This window comes from Pyxicephalus adspersus, chromosome 11 (genome assembly GCF_032062135.1).
Source record: "Pyxicephalus adspersus chromosome 11, UCB_Pads_2.0, whole genome shotgun sequence".
Lineage (NCBI taxonomy): Eukaryota > Metazoa > Chordata > Amphibia > Anura > Pyxicephalidae > Pyxicephalus > Pyxicephalus adspersus.
In genome coordinates, this window is record NC_092868.1 from 4,208,133 (window position 1) to 4,229,285 (window position 21,153).

The following is a 21,153-nucleotide window of genomic DNA, read 5'->3' on the forward strand; positions in this document are numbered from 1 at the left end:
GTACACCAGCTGTACCCATTATGAGGGGCTACTACCAACTCTGTGCCAAGTTCCTTGGTCTGTACACCAGCTGTACCCATTATAAGGGGCTCCTACCAACTCTGTGCCAAGTTCCTGGGTCTGTACACCAGCTGTACCCATTATGAGGGGCTACTACCAACTCTGTGCCAGGTTCCTGGGTCTGTACACTAGCTGTGCCCATTTTGAGGTGCTCCTACCAACCCTGAACCGAGTTCATTGGACTGTACACCTACTGTTGCCAATATGAGGAGCCCCAATCATCTCCTATGAGGGAATCCTACCAACCCACATGCTGGGTTCCTGGGTCTGTTCACCTGCTTTGCCCAAAATGAGGGCTTCCTACCAACCCTGCCCCCAGTTCCTTGGACTGTACACCTGCTGTGCCCATTATAAGGGGCTCCCACCATGCACTGGATCCAGACATTAGATGAGTAATTTGCATGTCCTACTCAGACAATCTTTTTCCTGATGCGTAAATTCCTATTGATTGTCTTTGGTGGAGACAAGAGGAGTGAAGCGAGGTCAACAAACCTCAAGGGAAGTAAGCCGGGCCAAGGAAAATCAATCCCAGCACTCTGTACCATGAGCTACAAGAGCATGCGGAGGGGCCTACAGACACACGTGTGATGTGTGTAGCCACATTGGCATGATTGCACTCTGATCATTTGTGCTTTGAACACTTGCAAGTATATATAAACTTATTATCATTGCCCCATTGCCCCAGAAACCCCTGGCACCCATTCTCACCTGAGCGATTAGGATGTCACATTTCTTAGGCAGTGAGGGAAAAAGAAGAGGGACAGTTGTGATCTTGGTATATCTCTGTTCATTATCACCTTTTCTGCTTACAATATCTGTAAATCCCAATCATTGCACTCTCATATAATCTTCAACATGTTCACGTATTTCAAAAATGTGTTTGCTTTGGTGCAATGAACGCTGAGAGTTCTTGTGCTCCAGCATTGTCACCTATGGTGGAGACTTATGGTGGCCATACGTACCATACTGGTCGGTTGTTGCAGAATCAGGTTAATGATCGATCACTCTAAAGCTACATACACACTTCCAATTATTATCGTTGGAAAACGAACGATGAACGTTCATGCACGATATATATGAACGATCGTATAGCACCGATCCTGCACATAGAGTTAACGACACGATCGTTCGTAGATATTGTACACACAATATGTTTATTAATAATAATAATAATAATGATAAAAGGAACCCTGGTTGGCAAACACTGGTGTATCAATTGTATGGAGCTGAGTTCTATTTAGGGGATTACAAACGTTCCAATTAGTAGGGGGTCATTTGGTGATGTCAGGTATATCCTACAGTGTTCAACCCAGATTGTTTTTCAAGCTGGATGGGAAGAAGCTGTAGGTAGGTGGCCGCCATAAGTTGTGACCCAATTCTTCAGTTATCACCCAAAAACAGCCGGGTGGTTACTGAAAAGTGCCGGGCGGTGCACCCCGCTAAAAAGTGTTCCCTAAATGATATCACAGGACACCCATACAATTGCAACATTTTGCGCATCTACATCCAAATCCAGCCATGCCGACACAAATCGTGCAACCATGGACCCCTGTTGTCACCAGCAGATCGATGACGGTGACCCCGAAGGGCTGCAGAAAGGCCGAGATGCAAAAAAAAAAAAAAAACCTTTTTTGTGTCATCCACAGCTGCTAGGTCGTTATCTTAAAATCGCGTTTTATTCATTCAAGTTCTGCTTTTTCAAAAATAGCTTTTTCCTGTTTCATTACCTGTTTGCGCAAAAAAAAAAAAAAGTATCGCAGGCGGCAATCGAAATGTTTCGCAGCAAGGCCAGAGACATTTCGCAAGGCAAATTTGACTGCGGCATCCCAGGAATACGCCCCCCTCCTGCCTACCAAGACGTAATATCCCAGGGACCCTGGCTGTGCTGCCGAAGGGGGCTGTGACAGCTGCTGCCTGTTGCATGGAACCTTTTTGTTTTTTCGTTTTTTCTTCATTTCCCCTCTCCTTTTAGAGAAAAAAGGGGGAGGAGAGAAGCGATGAGACACCAGCAGTGAAGGAGGGAGGGGGAGAGAAGAGGAAGGTCGAGTGTCAAATTTCCGAAAGCTTGGATGTTGGAGAAATCCATACAAGCCGGGAATAGGGAAGCCTTCATACAAAGGCCGGAGGGGGAAGGAAAACGAAGACATCATGGGGACGGGAGCAGCGAAACGCATTTAACGCCATCGCCTGCAAAGACGCACGCATCAAGCACATGTAACCTCACAAAGACCGGGCGGCAGAAACAACGACAAACCCTGCCAAATAATTCCCACGGCACCCGGCTTTCATGGGCGAAAAAAGGAACCCCAAATCCAAGACATGAGTGGCGAAAGGAACGGCGCAACTAGAACGCACAGACCCGGCAGGAGGACGGCCGGTCGTGGATGTTAGCCTGAAAAAGCGTGGGCTGGTCTGGGAAACGCGGAGGTCACGATTATGATTGAGTGAGTGCCGGGCCCTCCCCCTTTTTTTATTTTACATTTATGTTATGGTGACCCCCTCCCCGGTACACATCCCTTGCAATTGGCCATTTGGGTTTTTTCATATTTTGGCTGTCGCAGGAATGGCAGCGGCTGTGGGAGGTGATGGTGTGATGATGATGATGATGATGGTGGTGGGGTCACAGAGGGGCACACGTGTGCTGTGTGTTTTGGGATACAATGTTGCAATTGTTGCAGGCTGAAACGTGGCAAAGGGGGGGACACACACAGGATGAACTGACAATGTAGCCAAATTTGTTACATGATTTCCTGGGAAGCCCAAATCTGTGGCCAGAGGAGGGAGGGGGCGCAGATCTCAATCTGCTCAGGTGTAACGCATCTTGACGCATGTCATCTTCTCTTTTTTTGCTCCCCAATTTTACCAATTTTTTTTGCATCTGCTGCTGATTCTCTTTCATTTCTTTGCAGACATTTCCTGTCCACATGCATTCGCTTGGATGCACACCATTGCTTCTCACTGGCTTCCTGTGACAACATGGAACATGCTTACTCAATATATGTCAGTGGGGCAGTTTGCAGTCTCCAATCGCAGTGCATGTGGCAGGGTGACAACGCGGCATTGTCACCCCTCGGCAGGAAATGCCTGGATATAGATCGTCAAAAATAAAAAGGTATTGAAATATTTTAAATATTATTAAACAGGATTTATATAGCGCCAACATATTACGCAGCGCTGTACATTAAATAGGGGTTGCAAATGACAGACAGTGACACAGGAGGAGGAGAGGACCCTGCCCTGAAGAGCTTACAATCTAAGAGGTGGGAAGTAATATACAATAGGAGAAAGGATATGGAATGGTGGTTGGTGGGGATTTTAATGATCAGATTCACATCTAAGGAATAGAGACACCACAAGCTCTATTGTCTCATGTTCACAGACAGGTCCTCTTTATACACCAAATCCCTATTTCCTCCTCCCGGGCTGATCTAGGGATGCGTATTTACCAGTAAAAGCCTCCATAATGTTGGCTGCCATCTTGGATGTGATGTAGGTAGGCTCTGTAGTTTTTTCCTTAACTATTCCCCCATAAAGGGAGAGTAGAGGGGAGAGGAGCTGGGCCAGCACAGGGAGTAATTACACAGAAGAAGAGAGGGATACAATGTGTGGAAATGTGAAGTGACTCAGACAGCAATAAAAATCAGAAGGGGGGTTTAGCACTTTCACACTCTGTGAAAAACTAATTAACAAGTTCAGGCTTTGGATACCATGTGATGAGCATATAAGGAGGCACCGCATGGTGCAATTGGGGTCAGTTGTCTCAGGGGGTGGGGGGCTATTGTACCCATTTTTTATTTGTGGTGTCTTTTTTGTTTATACTTCCAGCGTTTATTTTTTGGTTAGTTTTTTGTCTTTTTTTATTTGGCTTTTTCTATTTATAAAATCTTTCACGCAGTGTTTATTCCCCCAACACAAACATTCCCCCAATGTTCCAGACCTCCACAGCCAAACAATCAGACTTTCTTTTTTTTCTTTATCTGTTTGGATTCTTTTTTTTTGTTTGGTAACAAGGAAATGATGTGCAAGGTCCTTGTCATTTCCTTCTTTCTGCCCATATGTTAAGGAAAGCAACATTTCCCGGCCAAGCTGGAAAAGTTTAGTGAGTGGCACCGAAAGTGAGTCGGCTCAAAGGGTTTTGTAGTGATTGTGTTATGTGAAGGACCCTGGTGGCAATTACTGTGTGGCTCTTGGGGCCCCTGCAAACAGTGGTCTGTGTGAACATCTCCTCTAGTATACCTGCAGTCTCTGACCATCTCCTGTCCTATGTCTGCAGTCTCTGACCGTCTCCTGTACTATGCCTGCAGTCTCTGACCATCTCCTGTCCTATGTCTGCAGTCTCTGACCGTCTCCTGTACAATGTCTGCAGTCTCTGACTGTCTCCTGTACAATGTCTGCAGTCTCTGACCGTCTCCTGTACAATGTCTGCAGTCTCTGACTGTCTCCTGTACTATGTCTGCAGTCTCTGACCGTCTCCTGTACTATGCCTGCAGTCTCTGACGGTCTCTTTGTAGTAAATGGCGCACTTTAGGCACACAATTGTCTTCCAGTTGAGGATAGATTAGTGGAGGGTAATAATTTTGGGGTTTTGAAAGCTGTGCTTAAGAAAGTCTCCTCACTTCCCCTCTCGGTGACACCTACCACTGATACAGGAAGTGCTGACACCTTTATAGGAAGTGCTGTACAGGCAATGGTAGGGGGATGGGCAGACCTCCCCCACCCTCTCGGTAGGATCAATGTGAATAGGTAATCCTTCATTTTGGAACTGGAGGAATTCTAAAAATAACATTCACCTTACCCTCATTCAATTCCCTGACCTCCACTGCAGCAACAGCAGCACAGCTTGGTCTGGGACACACCCCCAGCCTGCTGATTGGTGGTTGAAGGAGTAGCAGCGCACCGATGCGTCCTCTTTCTACTCTCTCTTTTTGCCAATACATTTGGCTGCTTCCAGACATAATATGCCACCCAGTGCTGCCCTGCCCTCCTCTCCATGCCCAATATGAGGGGCCCTCACCATCCCTGATGGGTTTTCCCTTTCTTTTTCCCGTGGAGGGATGGCAGGAGGGGCTGTGACACCCACAGGTGGGGCCACCCAAATCTTCAGTGCCAGTGCTGGTTAATGTTTCGTTATCTCTTGTCAGCCGTTATCAGCAGCTGGCCGGTAGCAGAGCGACATCGGAGCCTTTCTGGTGAAAGTGATCAGCAGGGAAATGCTGGAGGTTGGTGGGGAGCAGCTCAGCCTATAGAGGGCAGAGATCAGACCCAGATCGGGTGGAGGAGGGGAAGAGACTCCACCATCCTCCATCAGACAGGCGAGGGGATCAGCGATGGGAGCGGCGAGCGCTTACGAGAAGGTGAAAGCAAAAGTGTGAGTCAGAATCTCATCACCGGGCCGCTCAGCAAGAGGAGACTTGTCATAGAAGAACAGGTTCCATCATCGTCTGTGCCCTATCATGTGAGTACACGCGCCAAAACCAGCCTTACCCATGTCAATGTTCACCATGACCATCAGAACTACCAAAAACTTCCAATCACTAGCATTTAATCAATTGCAATTTCAAGTCAACATTCACCCAAATTCGCCATTCGATGGTGAATGTGGAATCGAAAAAGATACAAAAATATCTGTTGGATTTTTTTGATTGGTCGGTTTATTTCCTCAAGGTTGAGCAATTTAACGACTGATTAAATTGCCCTGCATATTGTCAGTTTGGCACGCACATGTGATTGGCGTTTTAGTCTTCATAGGCGGTCCTAACACAGTCAACCAATCCCCAGCCTCCCCCCAAATCCTGGTTATTGAAGCCCTTAAAATCCCCCTTTGGACAGGCGTTCGGTTAAGTTGTGTTTTCGAAGTGTATTGTGCAGTATCTCACAGCCACTGGCTGCCCAAACCGCTTCCATAGGCCATTTATTGAAAGCTCCTGGATTTCTATTGGTTGAAAATGTGGGGTGGTTAACTCCGCAGGGGACGTCCATCTGAAACGTGTGAGCTCCCATATATGGGCGTCTCTTATGCTGGTTTTGTTACATTGTTTCCCTATTCCTGGTCACATGGTTCCTCATTTGTACAGGTGGTTTGGGTCTGTGTTTGGCCGCAGTTTTTTGTGTCTTCTCATCGCACTCGATCTCCCGCAGCATCTTGTTTTAGGCATCACATGATACGTTACTCCTCCAATCACAGAGCAGACAATGTCTGAACAGCGTGAAAAGAAACCAACCAGCATGCTGGAGAATCGCGTCATTCCAGGAACCAAAACACCCCTCTATGGCTGATCCATTTGGGACTTGTTGGTTCTGATGATCCCAGATTTTTTCCTGCCTGCACCCCTCCCCCACTTTGATTGTCGTTATCTGCAGACAAGTTGCTGACCGGACGCTTGTTGCAGGGCTGCTGAGTCTACAAATAGCTGCTACTAAGTGAGGTGTGAAATGTTGGAGGGATTTGCAAAACTAAGCAAAATATTCTGTCCAGGAATTGGACAGGAAGTAAAATATTCTGTGGAGCTAAAACGTACGGGTAAGGGGTCAGGAAAAGGAGCATTGCCGTGAGTTTTGGGGATTTATTGCCCTCAAATCATCATTCTGTATGTTTAATGCCAAACTCTGGGCAGATTCGGGAGGCAGCACAAGGAGCCAATCAGTTACCAAGAAGCCTGCTGATAGGAGGATAGAGCAGAGTGATGGGAAAGTGAGCTCATAAGTAGAGGTAGACATAATCAAGAGTGGGCCCCTGTGCAGAACTGACTTGGGGGCCCCTATGCAGAACTGACTTTATTCCATATTGGCTGAGCAAGGTCTGAGGCCTTTATGTAGTACCACTCTTTGCACCTCCCCTGCTTACCAGACTGCTTCTCTCATCCAATCACAGGCTAGGGGCGTGTCCAAGACAATCTGGGCTCTGAGGACATCTAGTGGCAGAGAAAAGTACTCGGCATGACTTCTGGGCTTAGTATGTATTTTTTGTTTTATTTTTTAGGATCAGTGGTTGTCTGAGTTTATATAAAACCCAACATTGATTCTGGATTATCTTGACATCCTTTAACTTTTTTTTTTAGAGGATCGCTCAAGTACATTTTGTAGGTCTGATTATCATTTCCACTGAAAGGGAAAGTGAATTATATGTTACCGCTGTCAGGGCAGGAAGTGTTGGGGAAATTTCTGTTGGGGACACTATCTACGCCTTTTCACTTCCTGTTGAATCTCTGAGACAGGAAGTAAAGGAAAATCTCCCCAGAGGGGACACAGAGGACAAAACCTGACCACTGTTGTGTCCCGTGACTCGTCTATTGGGAAAGAAATATTTTGGCGTTGATCCCTCGGATAATGGATAACCTGATAACCGATAGCTCAGCAGTTCTGGAGGCCTCGTCCGGCTCTGAGCATTTAATAGATTTATCGGTCCACTAAGCAGTTAAAAATAACTGGACCGAGAAAATTGTTGTATCGTAAAGAAAGAGATTTCTGGAGCCCATGTTGGGGTATTTTTGCTATGACCAGGATTGCAAGCTCCTAGGACAAGAAAGGGGTGCATAGGTTTACTGGGATAGGAGGAATGGTGAAACTGTACCATGTGACTGTGTTTGGGCCAGGGGATTGGCTGTTTATGCACCAAGCTCTGTGTTGTGGGTAGGTGTAGGGGGGATGGGGGGTTAGGGGGGTAGGTGAGATGCTCCCCCATACCCAGAATTAATAATCATGGCGCTGGCAGATGACACATCATAGTGCCTGTCTGTCCAAGCACCATTCACAATCCTAGATTGCAGACTCCTATAGGATGTTATGGCTTCATTAGTTTTCTCTTTTCAGGATTTTCTTTTCAGCTGGTGATCCTGCCAGAAAACACTTCCTGGCTTATGATGACAACACTCACTCTATGTACTGCACAGAGGAGCAGCGTTGTCACCCTTAGACAGGAAGTATGTTAGGATATAGAAGTATAATATGGGGAAGGTGTTCTGTAGTTTATACACAGAACTGGAAACAATCTAACTGATAAGTGTCCAATACAGGAAGACATAATCTCAGTAGATTTCTGGCAGGATCAACAAAGGTTTTCTTTTTTTTGCCCTTGGTATCAATGAGATATTAAACAGAACAAACAGAGAAAATCCCCAGCATGGTGGACGGCCAATGTGATCCAAAGGACCGAGAAAACAAAGCCCAATTAAAGGGAGCCGAGATGGATGGGGCGATGGAGGGGAAGATGGAGGACAATGGAGGGGAAGATGGAGGGGACGATGGAGGTGAAGATGGAGGGGATGATGGAGGGGATGATGGAGGGGACAATGGGGGATACAAAGAAGGGGGCGATGGAGGGGGCGCTGGAGGGGATAATAGAGGGGATAATGGAGGGGACAATAGGGGATACAATGGAGGGGACACGCAGACAGCAGATTGTGTTTGGTTAGGGACAATGTACACACAGCTGGGCTCCTGACTGTGGGAAATGTTGGCCCATTATGACCATATTGTGATAACCATGAGCTGCAATGACACCCAACTACCCCAGCAGGGGGTACAGGGCCTGGCGGGGGTAATGGTATCAGGACAAACATGGCACCCAAATATTTGTTCATCTAAAGTGAGAAAAGCCCCCAAATGCCAGCTGTGGGTGGGGAGAGAAAATGTGAGACCCCAGAATTGGTGCTAACTGGCTGTAACATACAATGCGACCCCCCCATATCTCACCCCCCACCCCTTTAACCCATCTGTCTCCCTTGTTCTCCCCCTATCTCTCTCCCCCATTCTGCCCTCCTTGGGGGTCCCTTGTATTGCCCAAATTATCTCCCCCTATTTCTGTTGCTTTCACCCCCCCTTGTTTCTTATTCCCCCCATTTCTCTCTCTCACCCTTGTTCTCCCGCTTTCTATCTTTCTATCTCTTTCATTCCCCCCTTCTTTTTGTTTTTGCCCCATCTTCATCTTCCTTTCCCCCCTCATTCACCCATTGCTCTCTCTCTTTTTCTTCTATTCTCCCTGCTCTGTCCTCCTTGTTTTGCCCCCTCTTTTTCTTCATTTCTCTCATTCTCCCTCTCCCCTCTTTTCTTTTTGTAACATTTTTACCCCTTCGCCCCATCTCTCATTATTCCCCCCCCATATAAGCAGTAATTCCCTTATATCACCAATGCTGATTGCTCTGTACACAGCCCCGGTCTTTATACCAGACCCCCCCATTGTACATTCCTCTTATTGAATCTCTTCCTGGCTTTATCACTGCTCGGGGCGATTAAAATTCCTGCTGGGCTGCTCAGCAACGGAAAATAAATTCATGATTACAATATACGTTCTGCAGAATGCTGATACTATAGGGGGTGTTATAGATGAGACGCACACGGCGAGGAGGGGGGTGTTATGAAGCCCCGGGCATTCTGTACATCGGGGTGACAACTCTCCCAACAATTCCCCAGCGTTGTCACTTATAGAGATCAGTGGCCAATCCAACACACATCACCCCGGCCTGCTCCATGTGCAACTAAAGCTTAGCAAACACGTTGTCACCGATTCAGGTTCACATTTGCAGATGAGAAGGAGTCAGCGTCCCCTTTAAAACAAATCTGCCAAGCCCCCCTTTGAGTATTGACAATTGTGCCGGGAATTGGTATGCAAGGGACGGAATGTTGCTGACTTTCCCGGCTCTTTTCTGTCCGGCTTTGATTGATCGCACGGGAAGCGGCTTCATTTCACCAACCGTGCAGTTTCCAAGCAGGTGATGGTGTCATCGAACGTCGCCATTCCCCCCCTATCCGCCTGTCTCTGGGTATTGATTAAGGGTGGCATTTTGCCCTCCCCCAAGTGCCATCAATGCTCCCTGCCATCAGCCATTCTCTGCCCCATTTCCCCAGCACAATCCTCGTCCTTCCTGCTCGCTGGCTTTTCATTCTCTCTGCTCCCTCCTTCCTCCGATCCGAGCCAAACGCGGCCCCTGCCAATTCTACGTCCTGTTTTTGCCGGCCGGCCGACAGGAAAAAGGAGATGCTGAGTGTCTAGTCGGGCCGAGGGTTTTCGGAATCATAGAGGTGGATCATATCCGGCATCATTCCTGGTGTTTCGGGTTGAGAAAGTGAAAGGTGGTTTGGCACCGCGTCCCCGATCCAAATATGTGTCACGGGAATTTCTCCCAGTGGCCTACAAATTGATCCATCGCATTGGACTCAATCAATATGCCATCTACTTGTATTATTACACAGTATTTATAAAGCGACGACATATTACGCAGCGCTGTACAAAGTCCATGGTCATGTGACTAGCTGTCCCTAAAAGGAGCCCACAATCTAATGTCCCTACTATAGTCATATGTCATTAATATAGCCTAAGGTCAATTTTGGGGGAAAGCCAATTAACCTAACTGCAGGTTTTGGATTGTGGGAAGAAACCGGAGTACCCAGAGAAAACCCACACAGACATGACCTGCAAACTCCATGCAGATAGTGTCCTGGCCGAGATTTGAACCTGAGAACTAGCAATGCAAAGGCCGGAGTGCTAACCACTGAGCTACCATGCCACCGTGCCACCCCCATTGTATTATATTCAATCTGTATAACCATTAATTTCATCAAAAGTGAAACATTGTATACAACGGATGAATAGCGATCACAGTACTTGGTTTCCATCTAATGGTTCAATCCAAATCCCCTGACATGCCGGATCGATTTACGGTCAACATTCTACCCAAAAATCGAGCGTATGGAAAAGCACATTTTTGATTGATTTTTGATCAATTTGATAATTTTTCCTTATAGCAAATAGATGGCTTAAAAAAAGAACACAACTTTAGGACTCATTTGGCACTGGGCACTGTTATCCAATTTTGCATTTGAATGCAGCACTGCTCCAACGCATGCCATCAAATGCAGCAAAAGCTCATCCTGCAATGCAAACTCATCCCAAAGTGGAGTCTAAGACTGCACACACACATCAGATGATTGTTGCCTGGGACGGAGGTGAAAATCTGTGTGTACAGAGGCCCAATAGGGATGAACAGCCAATAGGGAACGACCGCTATTTATTCCTATTGGGGGGAAACAACAGGGTGCTGCACACTCGTCCTCCTCTCTCCATAGAAGAGATCATCGCTTGATCTTTCATCTATTGCTGGAAGTGTTCTTTCATGATCATTTCCAGCAACAGTGATCTACAAATTTAGAAACATGATTTATATAGCGCCAACATATTACGCAGCGCTGTACATTTATTAGGGGTTGCAAATGACAGACAGATACAGCCAGTGACACAGGAGGTGGAGAGGACCCTGACCCAAAGAAGGAGGTGGGGGAAGTAACACACAATAGAAGGGGGGATAAAGAATAGTGGGTGAGTAGTGAGGGTTTAAGAGACAGAAGAAGACAGGTAGGTGAGGGTCAAGCGTTGGGTTTTAGGGGTCTTATATTGAGCAGAAAGTAGGAGCAAGCTGAAAAGGACGAGGAAACCATTCCAGAGAGTGGGGGCAGATCTAGAAAAATCTTGGAGCCCTGCGTGTGATGAGGTTATGAGTGAGGAAGTCATTAGTAGGTCATTGGAGGAGCGGAGAGAGCGGCTAGGGGGGTATTTTTCTTTCAGAAAGGAATGTGGGACAAGATCTTTGGAGGGATTTTAAGTGAAGCACAAGAGATGAATTTGATTATAGGTGAAATGGAAGCCAATGGGGAGAAATACAAAAAGAGGCAGCAAAAGAGGAGTGGTGGAAGGATGGGTATGGGGTACGTAGGTAGGAAGGCTGTGTATGGGGTAGGTAGGTAGGTAGGTAGGAAGGTTGTGTATGGGGTAGATGGGAAGTATGGTATGTATGGGGTAAGTAGGTGGGAAGGCTGTGTATAGGGTAGGTAGGTGGGAAGGCTGTGTATGGGGTAGGTAGGTGGGAAGGCTGTGTATGGGGTAGGTAGGTGGGAAGGCTGTGTANTATGGGGTAGGTAGGTGGGAAGGCTGTGTATGGGGTAGGTAGGTGGGAAGGCTGTGTATGGGGTAAGTAGGTGGGAAGGCTGGGTATGGGGAAGGTAGGTGGGAAGGCTCTGTATGGGGTAGGTGGGTGGGAAGGCTGTGTATGGGGTAGGTAGGTGGGAAGGCTGTGTATGGGGTAGGTACGTGGGAAGGCTGTGTATGAGGTAGGTAGGTGGGAAGGCTGTGTATGGGGTAGGTAAGTGGGTAGGTAGGTAGGAAGCATGGATAAGTCTGGCTGCAGCATTCATATTAGATTGTAGAGGGCCAAATACAGCGTTGATACACCATTGTAGGAGGGGAGAACCTGTTGGCCTCCATTTTCAGAAAAAGATTTCTGCAAAACTTTTATCAACAAGTCATGTGACCACCACTCCTGTGCTGAAGTTTTTGTAATGGGTAAGATGGACATTTTCCTAAAATATGTCTCAAGGAGTTTTCATAGCCCATAGAAGTCATTTAAAGTCAGTCCTACCTGTAAAAACATCTAAAAACCCCTAATATCACCTTTCCCATGTACTCCAATGGTTGTCACCAAAAAGTCCAGATTTCAGTGAAATGTCAGCATGGCAACAAAACTATATTCCTAGCATCCCCTGTGTCTCATTTTGTTCTTCTGGTTCATGCCCTACATTCAGCCCTACTGTTACCATGGGTTCCAAATACAAAAATGGGCCCCCAACTGGCCACTAAAGCAGGAATGGGGAATAACCGGTCAGGCCTTAGTTATCTGATCGGAAAATGCGGACCCCAGTAGGTGAAGTTGAGGGGCGCACAAGAGAAGTTTTTCTTTTTAGGGTTCGTAGCGAGCAGGTGTCGGGGAGGTTACAGGTTCTCTTTAAGAGAGATGGGGATTCAGCCATCTATGCCAAGCCCGGAGCTGTTCTTGTCAGTATAATTCCTTCCAGCTCCGGCCGGATTCAGCGCAGGTTATATAAGGGGCCTTTTGTTTTGGAGATCCGGCAATACCTGCTCTAGACAGTGGGAATGGGGCCATGGAGTCAATGGAGGGCATTCTGTTGGAGGTTCCTCTGCTAATAAATAAATGATTTGACATTTGCTTAACGCATCTTCCAAGTTCCAGAAGAGCACAAAGTCTAAAGAATGGACAATGCCAAGTGGGCATTACATTGCCTTGAGTGGGGCAAAAGATGGCCTCCATCCCCAGTGCATCCCCATCCCCCTCCATCTCCTGAGCATCCAATAGCCGAGCCCTTGTGCTGTTGCATGGGAAAAAGGGACAAGAGTCTCATAATCTGCCATACTCATAAGTACCGGATAGTTCTCTTTAATGCCATCTGTAAATGGATTGCCAATGTATGTCCAAGTTTGGCCAAGAATTGAGGTCTTCTTGTTGTACTTCTGCAAAGACATTGTACTTTTTCACAGATGTTGCAGCTTCCATTGAACTTAAGTTGAGTTTTTAAAGGACCCAAGCTCCATGGCCACAATCCCAATCCTATTTATATACAGCCAGAAAGTTTGTGGCCACTGGACCATTCCACCTATTTAAGCTTGGTGGAAATTCCATGCTATAACCATGGACACCAATAGGGAGCTTCAACAAGAACACCCTCAACTCTCGGAAGGTTCTCCAAGATTTTGAAGGGTGTCTTTGGAAATTTGTGGGAAATCAGAAGCTGGTGCTGGAGATGGCTCACAATCAGCATCCAAAAAGTGTTCAGTAGGGTTGAGGTCAGGGCTCTGTGCAGGACACTGAAGTTCCTCCTCACCAAGCTCATCAAGCCATGTCTTTATGGAGCTGGCTTCTTTCACAGGGGCACAGTCATGGTGGAACAGAAAAGGGTCTTCACAAGTGAGACCACAAGGGTTATGGTCAGGGTTCTATTCAGGTCACTCAAGTTCCTCCTCACCAACCTGGTGATACTATTTCTTTATGGTGTTGCCTTTGTACATAGGGCATAGTCATGGTGGAACAGAAAAGGTCTTCACCAAACTGTGAACACAAAGGTTAAGGTAAGGGCTCTTTGCAGGACATTTGAGTTCCTCCACACCAAGCTGGTGACCCCATTTCATGGCATTGGCTTTGTACCCCAGGACACAGTGATGGTGGAACAGAAAAGGTCTTCACCAAACTGTGACCACAAGGGTTAAGGTGAGGGCTCTGTGCAGGACACTTGAGTTCCTCCACACCAAGCTGGTGACCCCATTTCTTGGCGTTGGCTTTGTACCACAGGGCACATTGATGGTGGAACAGAAAAGGTCTTCACCAACCTGGGAATCTCAAGAGCACGATCGTCTATAATGTCTTTGCATGAGAACCCTTCACTGGAGACACATGGACTCATTTGGTGTGAGGTCCAAATAGGTTGGTGTGATGGTCAGGTGACCACAACCATGGCTCCTTCCTATGTTTACTATAATAAAGGTCCATCACCGGTATCAATGTGGTCCAGAACCTGTCTCGTGAGAAATCTTAGTACGCTTGTACCAAAACTGTCACCCGTTGGGTGAGATACATTGAGCCGCTTGTCATGTATAGTTGATGAGTGTGAGTTTCAAGATCCGATCGACGCTAAAGATGTGCGCTGTGCTCCTGTGACGTCTCTCATTGTATACGCCTTTGTGACGGGGGGATTTGGTTACGGACACTGGGAACAGATTGTTTTTACACTTTGTGTGGCTATCCATGCGACACTAGGAGGAGACGCAATAAAAAGTGTCTGTATTATTGATGGCGCTGAACGGTGGAGGTGTGTGGGGACACGGCCTGATTCCAAGGTCTGCTGATAGGGAATCGGAACAGAAATATGCCAGCCGCCCATGATGCACCAAAGTTAAAGGATTGCATTGCGGTCAGGTGATCGCATTGTTGCACATATGAAATTGTGCATTTGGTGGTGCCCACAGTGACCATTTGCTCATCAACGACCAGTGATTTGTGTGACCTTTTCCTACAAAGATTTAATGTTGCTTTCTGATCAATAAGGGTAGGTTCAGACCTACTTTGGGATTAAGTGATCCCGCGTGGCTCCCCGCGCAGGCAACTTGCTTCGTCATTTGCAATGCAATCCTGGTGGGCAGATTTGACAGCTGGTGGCAATGAGCGGTACTGCTGCCCCCATTTATTCTCCATGGGGCTGCTGGAGGGAAAAGCTGCATGTACCGACTTCCCAGAGAAAGTGCTAACAGCACCACAACCTTATCACCGGTATCAAAAAAGCCTTAGGAAATGCTTCCTCCTGGCTGCAGCAGACTGATGGCGTCATCTCGGCCTAGACACAGTCACTTACTGGAGGTCTGGGATGATATTTGTTAATGACAGGTTCTCTTTATTAGGAAAGGACACAATTACAGCATTTTATTCCCTGACTCCTGTATATCCAAGGATTCTGATCTCATGGGAAGACCTTTGATGGCGGGAGGTTCCCAGCTGCTGTATGTAAACACCACAGGCCTATATATAGTGCAAAATAATTCTGTGATTTACCCCCAGACAGCCAGGGTCAAATAATCCCATTCCAAAAATTGAATCCAACGTCATGACAGCTCCCAGAGTCTCTGTGGGATGCCCTTGAAAAGCACTACTGCCCCCCACCTAGGGCCAGAATTATGAGATGTGAATCTATTATTCACTTTTCCCTGTCCACTTTTCAAAACAGAGGGTGTCACCAGGACAGGAAGGAGTTAGTAATATACCCAATGGGGACATAGCAATCTTATCCTGTTCTAATACCATCACCCCCAAAATTAATCATCATATATTTGAATGGAGCTTTAGGGCCCTGTCTACTAAATTGTGTTATGGCAATGTATGCCTTGATGCATTAATTATATATCTTGGTGTCGTGGTTGTCACTAGGACAGGAAGTATTGAGTAATCCACCCAATGGGGACATAGGTATACAGTCCTGTTCTAACCCCATCACCCCCAAAAATAACCCAGGCTTTTCCTAGGTCATTGTATATTTGAATGGAGTGTTAGGGCCCTGTCTACTAAATTGAGTTATGGCAAACTTTGCATTAATTTTATATCTTTGAGCAGCGGTGTCACTAGGACAGGAAGTAGTGAGTAATCCACCCAATGGGGACATAGTAATACAGTCCTGTTCTAACCCCATCACCCCCAAAAATAACCCCGGTTTTTCCTAGGTCATCATATATTTGAATGGAGCTTTAGGGCCCTGGCTACTAAATTGTGTTATGGCAATGCATGTGTTAATGCATGCATTATATATCCTAAAGCAGCAGTGTCACCAGGACAGGAAATAATGAGTAATCCACCCAATGGGGACATAGGCAGCAATCAAATCCTGTTCTAACCCCATCACCACCAAAATTAACCCATACATTACAATGGAGCTTCAGGGCCCTTTCTACTAAATTGTGTTATGGCAATGCATTGGTAATGCATGAATTAGGTCAGCGCATTGCATGCATTGGTGGGTTACATTGCCAATTGTTTTGCATGGCCACCTCAACGCCTCCTCGCATAGCATCCGCTGAGATTTATACATAGATACATGATGATATGGAGCTGGTTCAGATTTCCAGCTGGCGGATGAATCAAATCTAAAGTTGTCACCTCCAGAGGAAATGATATTTTAAACCGGCGGAGGGGACATTTATACCTCGGAGGAAATGACAGTAATCGGAGACGGGTGATAACACTTTCTGCACGCTGATGGTGGATGAAGGAGACTCAAATCCATCCTGATCAATTCTATGGGGGGCTGTGTAACCCCTGAGCCCTTATCTGAGATCAACCAATCAGGTCAAACCTCACAGCCATTGGTCAGACGGCTTCTACAAGACCCAATCACCACACCTATCTACCCAGAGGTATTTCCTGCCATGGCGTGACAACTGTCTTCCTATTCACCCCCCTGTTGTCACCTAAACCCTTGGTGGAGAATCTCTGCCATTGAAATACATGGACCTGGAAGATTCTGCACCAGTGAATGTCAGATTCACTGCATTATAAATAGACAAGAATAATATACACGCAGGTGTCAGGTGTGGGGTGATTCTCTATAGGAAAAAATAACTTTGGAATGTTTGCAAAGCAAATCAAATATGCAAAACGCCCGCAGGGCGCGTCGACGGTGAGCGGGGAAGGCGCGGGTCACATGACCTGAGGCTACGGATCGCTGTGTGTGCATTAAACCTTCAGGGCGAGGGCTGTACGTGGAACAGATGTAGACTTGAATATATTGTGGTTTCATTTGATGCAGCTTGGAGGAATATGGGCTCCATGGGATTCCCATTTTATAGGGTGACAACACATAAGCACAATTTAAAGACGTCAATGTAGAGTTGTCACCCTGCGTCCTGAGCTGTGTTTGGTGCCCCCGGTGGTGACTCCGTCTCTGTTTATATTCAAATCTACATTTCTGCAAACAAATCTGAAAGTGAAACGCGCCAGCAGACTCCGCTTCCTGCTGCTTCTCCCCCCCACCCCATGCGGGCCCAGCTCCTATTTTTATATATACACACACACACGTCAGTGGGGTCCCAGGGGGACACAGAGAGAGTTATGCCGGTGACCCCTGACACTGAAATCAAAATGCTGCTTGGGAAACGGCCACCGGCTACGCAAATCTGAGAAATGTCAGAAGCTGTTCAAATTCCCAAGGGAGATTTTCCTGTACTTCCTATCCTGACGACACAGCAGGAAGTGAGAGGGAATTTCCCCCTGGGAACAGCTGTCCCCATTTATTGATTGGATCTGATCGTTAAATGTCATAGTAACCCTGATGAAGGGGGAGGGTTGGTCCCGAAACGCGTTGGATGTGATGACCATTAAAAGCCTGGGGTAGGCGGGGTCAATGTTAGGGGTGGGCCATCTCCCTGCAGTGTCCCCCCAATTATTTCAGCATCTTAGGGACCCCGGAGATGATCAGGAAGAATCGGGGACAATCTGCCATAATGCGGCTCCATTCTTCAGCTCAGTGAAGCAGCAGTGAGTGGGCGCAATGCATCGATCGCATGTTCTGCAGCGTGGGAGCATCGCAGAGCCACATGACTGATGAATCTTCCCAGTGGAAATTTCCCAAAAAATTAGTTATCTGTGCTGGGTTAGGGGCTTGTTGTTATCTGCAGCCTTGGGGGGTCTCCTGACCAGCTGACCCCGCCCCCTGACTCTGTCCAATAGAAAAAGGAGTAATGAACAGATCACAAGGATCTCTGTGAAGTGTTGTAGTTTGGTCCATCTTGTGGGCGGGGCCTGTGCAGTGACAGGTGGGACTGGAGGGGGAGGGGTTGGTGAGTTTCCTGTAGGCCATGCTGAGTTTCTGTTGTACTTTCCATTCGTTGTCACTCAGATGGACCCTCGGTGTCCCCGAGGAGAAGAGAAACCTGAAAAGGTATTTATGGGGCTGATACCAATCTGCTAGGGTACTACTAAGCCCATCATCCCCCCGTTCCCCCCTTTTCTATCAGAGGGTCCGGTGTTCCTATTATAGTCCAGGGCCAATTTTTGGTGAAGCCTATTGGCCCACCAATATGCACCCCTGACCCTTGTGACCCTATAGATCTCTATGGGGGTGCACAGCTCCCCCCCCCTCCATTCCTCTCCAGTGACTTATCTTTCATTGCCAAAAACATCCAAAAATTTGGTGAGGCATTTCCAAGACTGACCACCGGGGGCAGTGCTGAGCTGGTTGTCACTGCAGCTGGCATCACTTTCCCTTTCAGGCCATCTGTCACTATGTATGGGGGGATGGGGGGGGGGGCAGCTGCTCCCACACCTGCCACACAAATCACCATCCCTGCACTTTGATTTATTTATTTCCCATGGGTGAATCTTTAGGAACCATTCACTGGTCCCTTTTTTTTTTTTTTTGCATAAAGTTAATTACAATGTAACATTTGTAGCCCCTCCCCCTGAAAGCCCCCCCCCTTCCTATCTGCACATGTGCATATCCTGGGAACACCTGTGCGATGATCCAGTTTTGTATAAGCCCCGCCCCTTGTGTCATGTGATCATTTTTGGTTCTATCTGATGCTGGGATGTGATTATAATTATTGCAGCACAGCACAGGCAGTACAGCAAAGCTCATGGAGGTGGAAGAGGAAGCAGCACAAGGAGCCAATCAGATGTGCCATGCTCATGTGCATGCTGATAGGAGGAGAGAACAGAGTTACGGGCCAATAAGCGAAATCTGCTGCTTATTCACTGTCCAATCACAGAGCAGGGGGGAGGGACTAGACCTGTAAGTGTTACTGAACTGCAGCAGAGGAAAATAAAGGTCCCCAGGTGCTCTTCGCGGGTCATGTGATTTTCGGTGCGGTTCATTAAAGACGGATTTCCATTCTTTTCCCCAAATTGTCCAGCAGTGTAAATATTTGTCTTGTCAGCAGATCGATGGCAGGACTCGGCTGTTGTCACCTCATTTATCACAGATTGAGGTCATGGTGACACCGAGGTGACACCAATCAAAGCGCAAACAGCCAATACCTGGCTACTGATTAACCCCGCACAGCCGTAATTCACCCAACCGGGAGAGATTCACACAGCCCTAAAGGGGATCTAGACCTAAAATGAAACATGAAATACCCCAATGGGGGGCGCTCACACACTTACTGCCCCAGGGTGACAACACCTGCTCGGTGTATCTACAAAGTAAAAGCGTTGTCACCCTGATTTGGACTACAAACACCTCCCCCTATTTATCACAGGATGGGGGAGGGGGGGGGGGTCTGTATTCCTGGGAACAATGTAACTGCTAATAGGCGGTCCCGCTCGCTGGATTTCTGGCAGGATCCAGGGAATGGTTTATCGATCACATATAGGAAAGTGATTTCAGTGGAATATTTAACAAATCGAAAGTTCTAAACCCAAATCTGAAATGATCAAAATTGAACATTGAAAGACTTTTTTTAATATCTGGTAAATCTGTTGATCCTGCCACAAATATTGTGAGCTGATAACTTCCTGTGCTGACTTTCATGCGTTACATTGGTGTCATTTATCCCTGAGAACTACAGATCCCCTCCCCCTTCATGTGTCCTGTCTTCTGGTTTTAGTGGTTCTGATACCCAGGGACAGGAAGTGTGTTATTGGCAGGATCACCTGGTATAAAAAGGAAGAAGAAAAGAGATTTTAGACCAATGGGGTCCTGGGGAAATATGAAGTGGAAGCTTCCTGCACCCCCATCCTCCCCTCCAATCTGTGTGTTGGGGAGGGGGGGGGGGCGGATTTGCACTATTTGCCCCACCAATGGGGCCTCTACACCTGGGGGCAGCTGAGTTGCCATTTTTGGGTTTGGATTTGTTTTCAATATTAGACAAAAAGTTTTAGTGATCCGGGTGGGGGGGTGAACAGCTTGGTAAATTGACCCCAATGGAACAGCTGTGGCCCCCAGACTCCTTGCAGGGCCTGGCAGTTGTTGTGCCAATCATTCACACAATGAGGGTCTACAAAGGGAGGCCGGGTGACACCAAAAGGATGAGGGGTCACCTGTCATTGAGAGGGCCGAGATGTAAACAGCAGATGGGGGGAGGGGGGGTAATGCAGGGCCGGGGACACAATGGGCCCCGTCCTGAGCGGGCAGACTCCTAGATCTGGGAAGGTGTGCGGGTGGAGGAATTTATTCCAAGCGAATTCTTAATCATCCGACGTTTTCTGGTTATTTCCTTTTTATATTTTGTGTTTTTTATGTTTTTAGTTATTCTGATGTTTGCATTTTTATTTTGTATTTTGTTTGTTTATAAAGCATTGAATCTGACATTCCCTCAAACATTCACTTATGGAGAATCAATTACTGCAATTGAAACACATGGACTTGGAGGATTCACCACAATGAATGTCTCATGTGTCTCATAAGGGGATTTATTGGACTTTTTGTATTTTTTTCCATTTTACTGTGTGTTTTGGGAATCTATTTATTAAGCGGTGAATCTGACATTCACCGAAACAATCCCATGGTACAGTGAATGTCAGATTCACCAGTTTATAAATAAAACCCTGTGAGTTGTGGGTTCTTTCTTATTTAGTTTTATATTTGTGGGTTTTGGAGGGGGGTAAGGTTGTATTTTATTTCTCCCTTTGTCATTCTTATTATATTTTTTTAATTTTTTTGGGTGTATTTTATATTTTTTATAGGGGGGGGGTCCTGTGAATTGTTTTATTTAGTGTCCTCTTTCAGTGTGTAAGTTGGTATTGGGGGGGGGGGGGGGGGGGGGGGGGGATTTTAGTG

General features: G+C 46.9%; 1 protein-coding gene across 7 annotated transcripts in view; it reads left to right on the forward strand.

The window, feature by feature from the left end:
• GRAMD1A (GRAM domain containing 1A) overlaps positions 1-21,153 on the forward strand; it is a 69,645-nt gene that overhangs the window by 24,249 nt on the left and 24,243 nt on the right. Inside the window, exon 1 of one of the 7 annotated variants that reach the window (XM_072426550.1) lies at positions 1,264-2,504. The exons of 5 other annotated variants lie outside the window; for them this stretch is intronic. In XM_072426550.1, the coding sequence (XP_072282651.1) occupies positions 2,497-2,504 (8 nt within the window). In that variant the 5' untranslated portion in view covers positions 1,264-2,496. Of the gene's footprint in view, positions 1-1,263; positions 2,505-5,155; positions 5,516-21,153 lie in introns of those variants that run through there. One more of the 7 variants, XM_072426551.1, reaches the window with a different exon arrangement.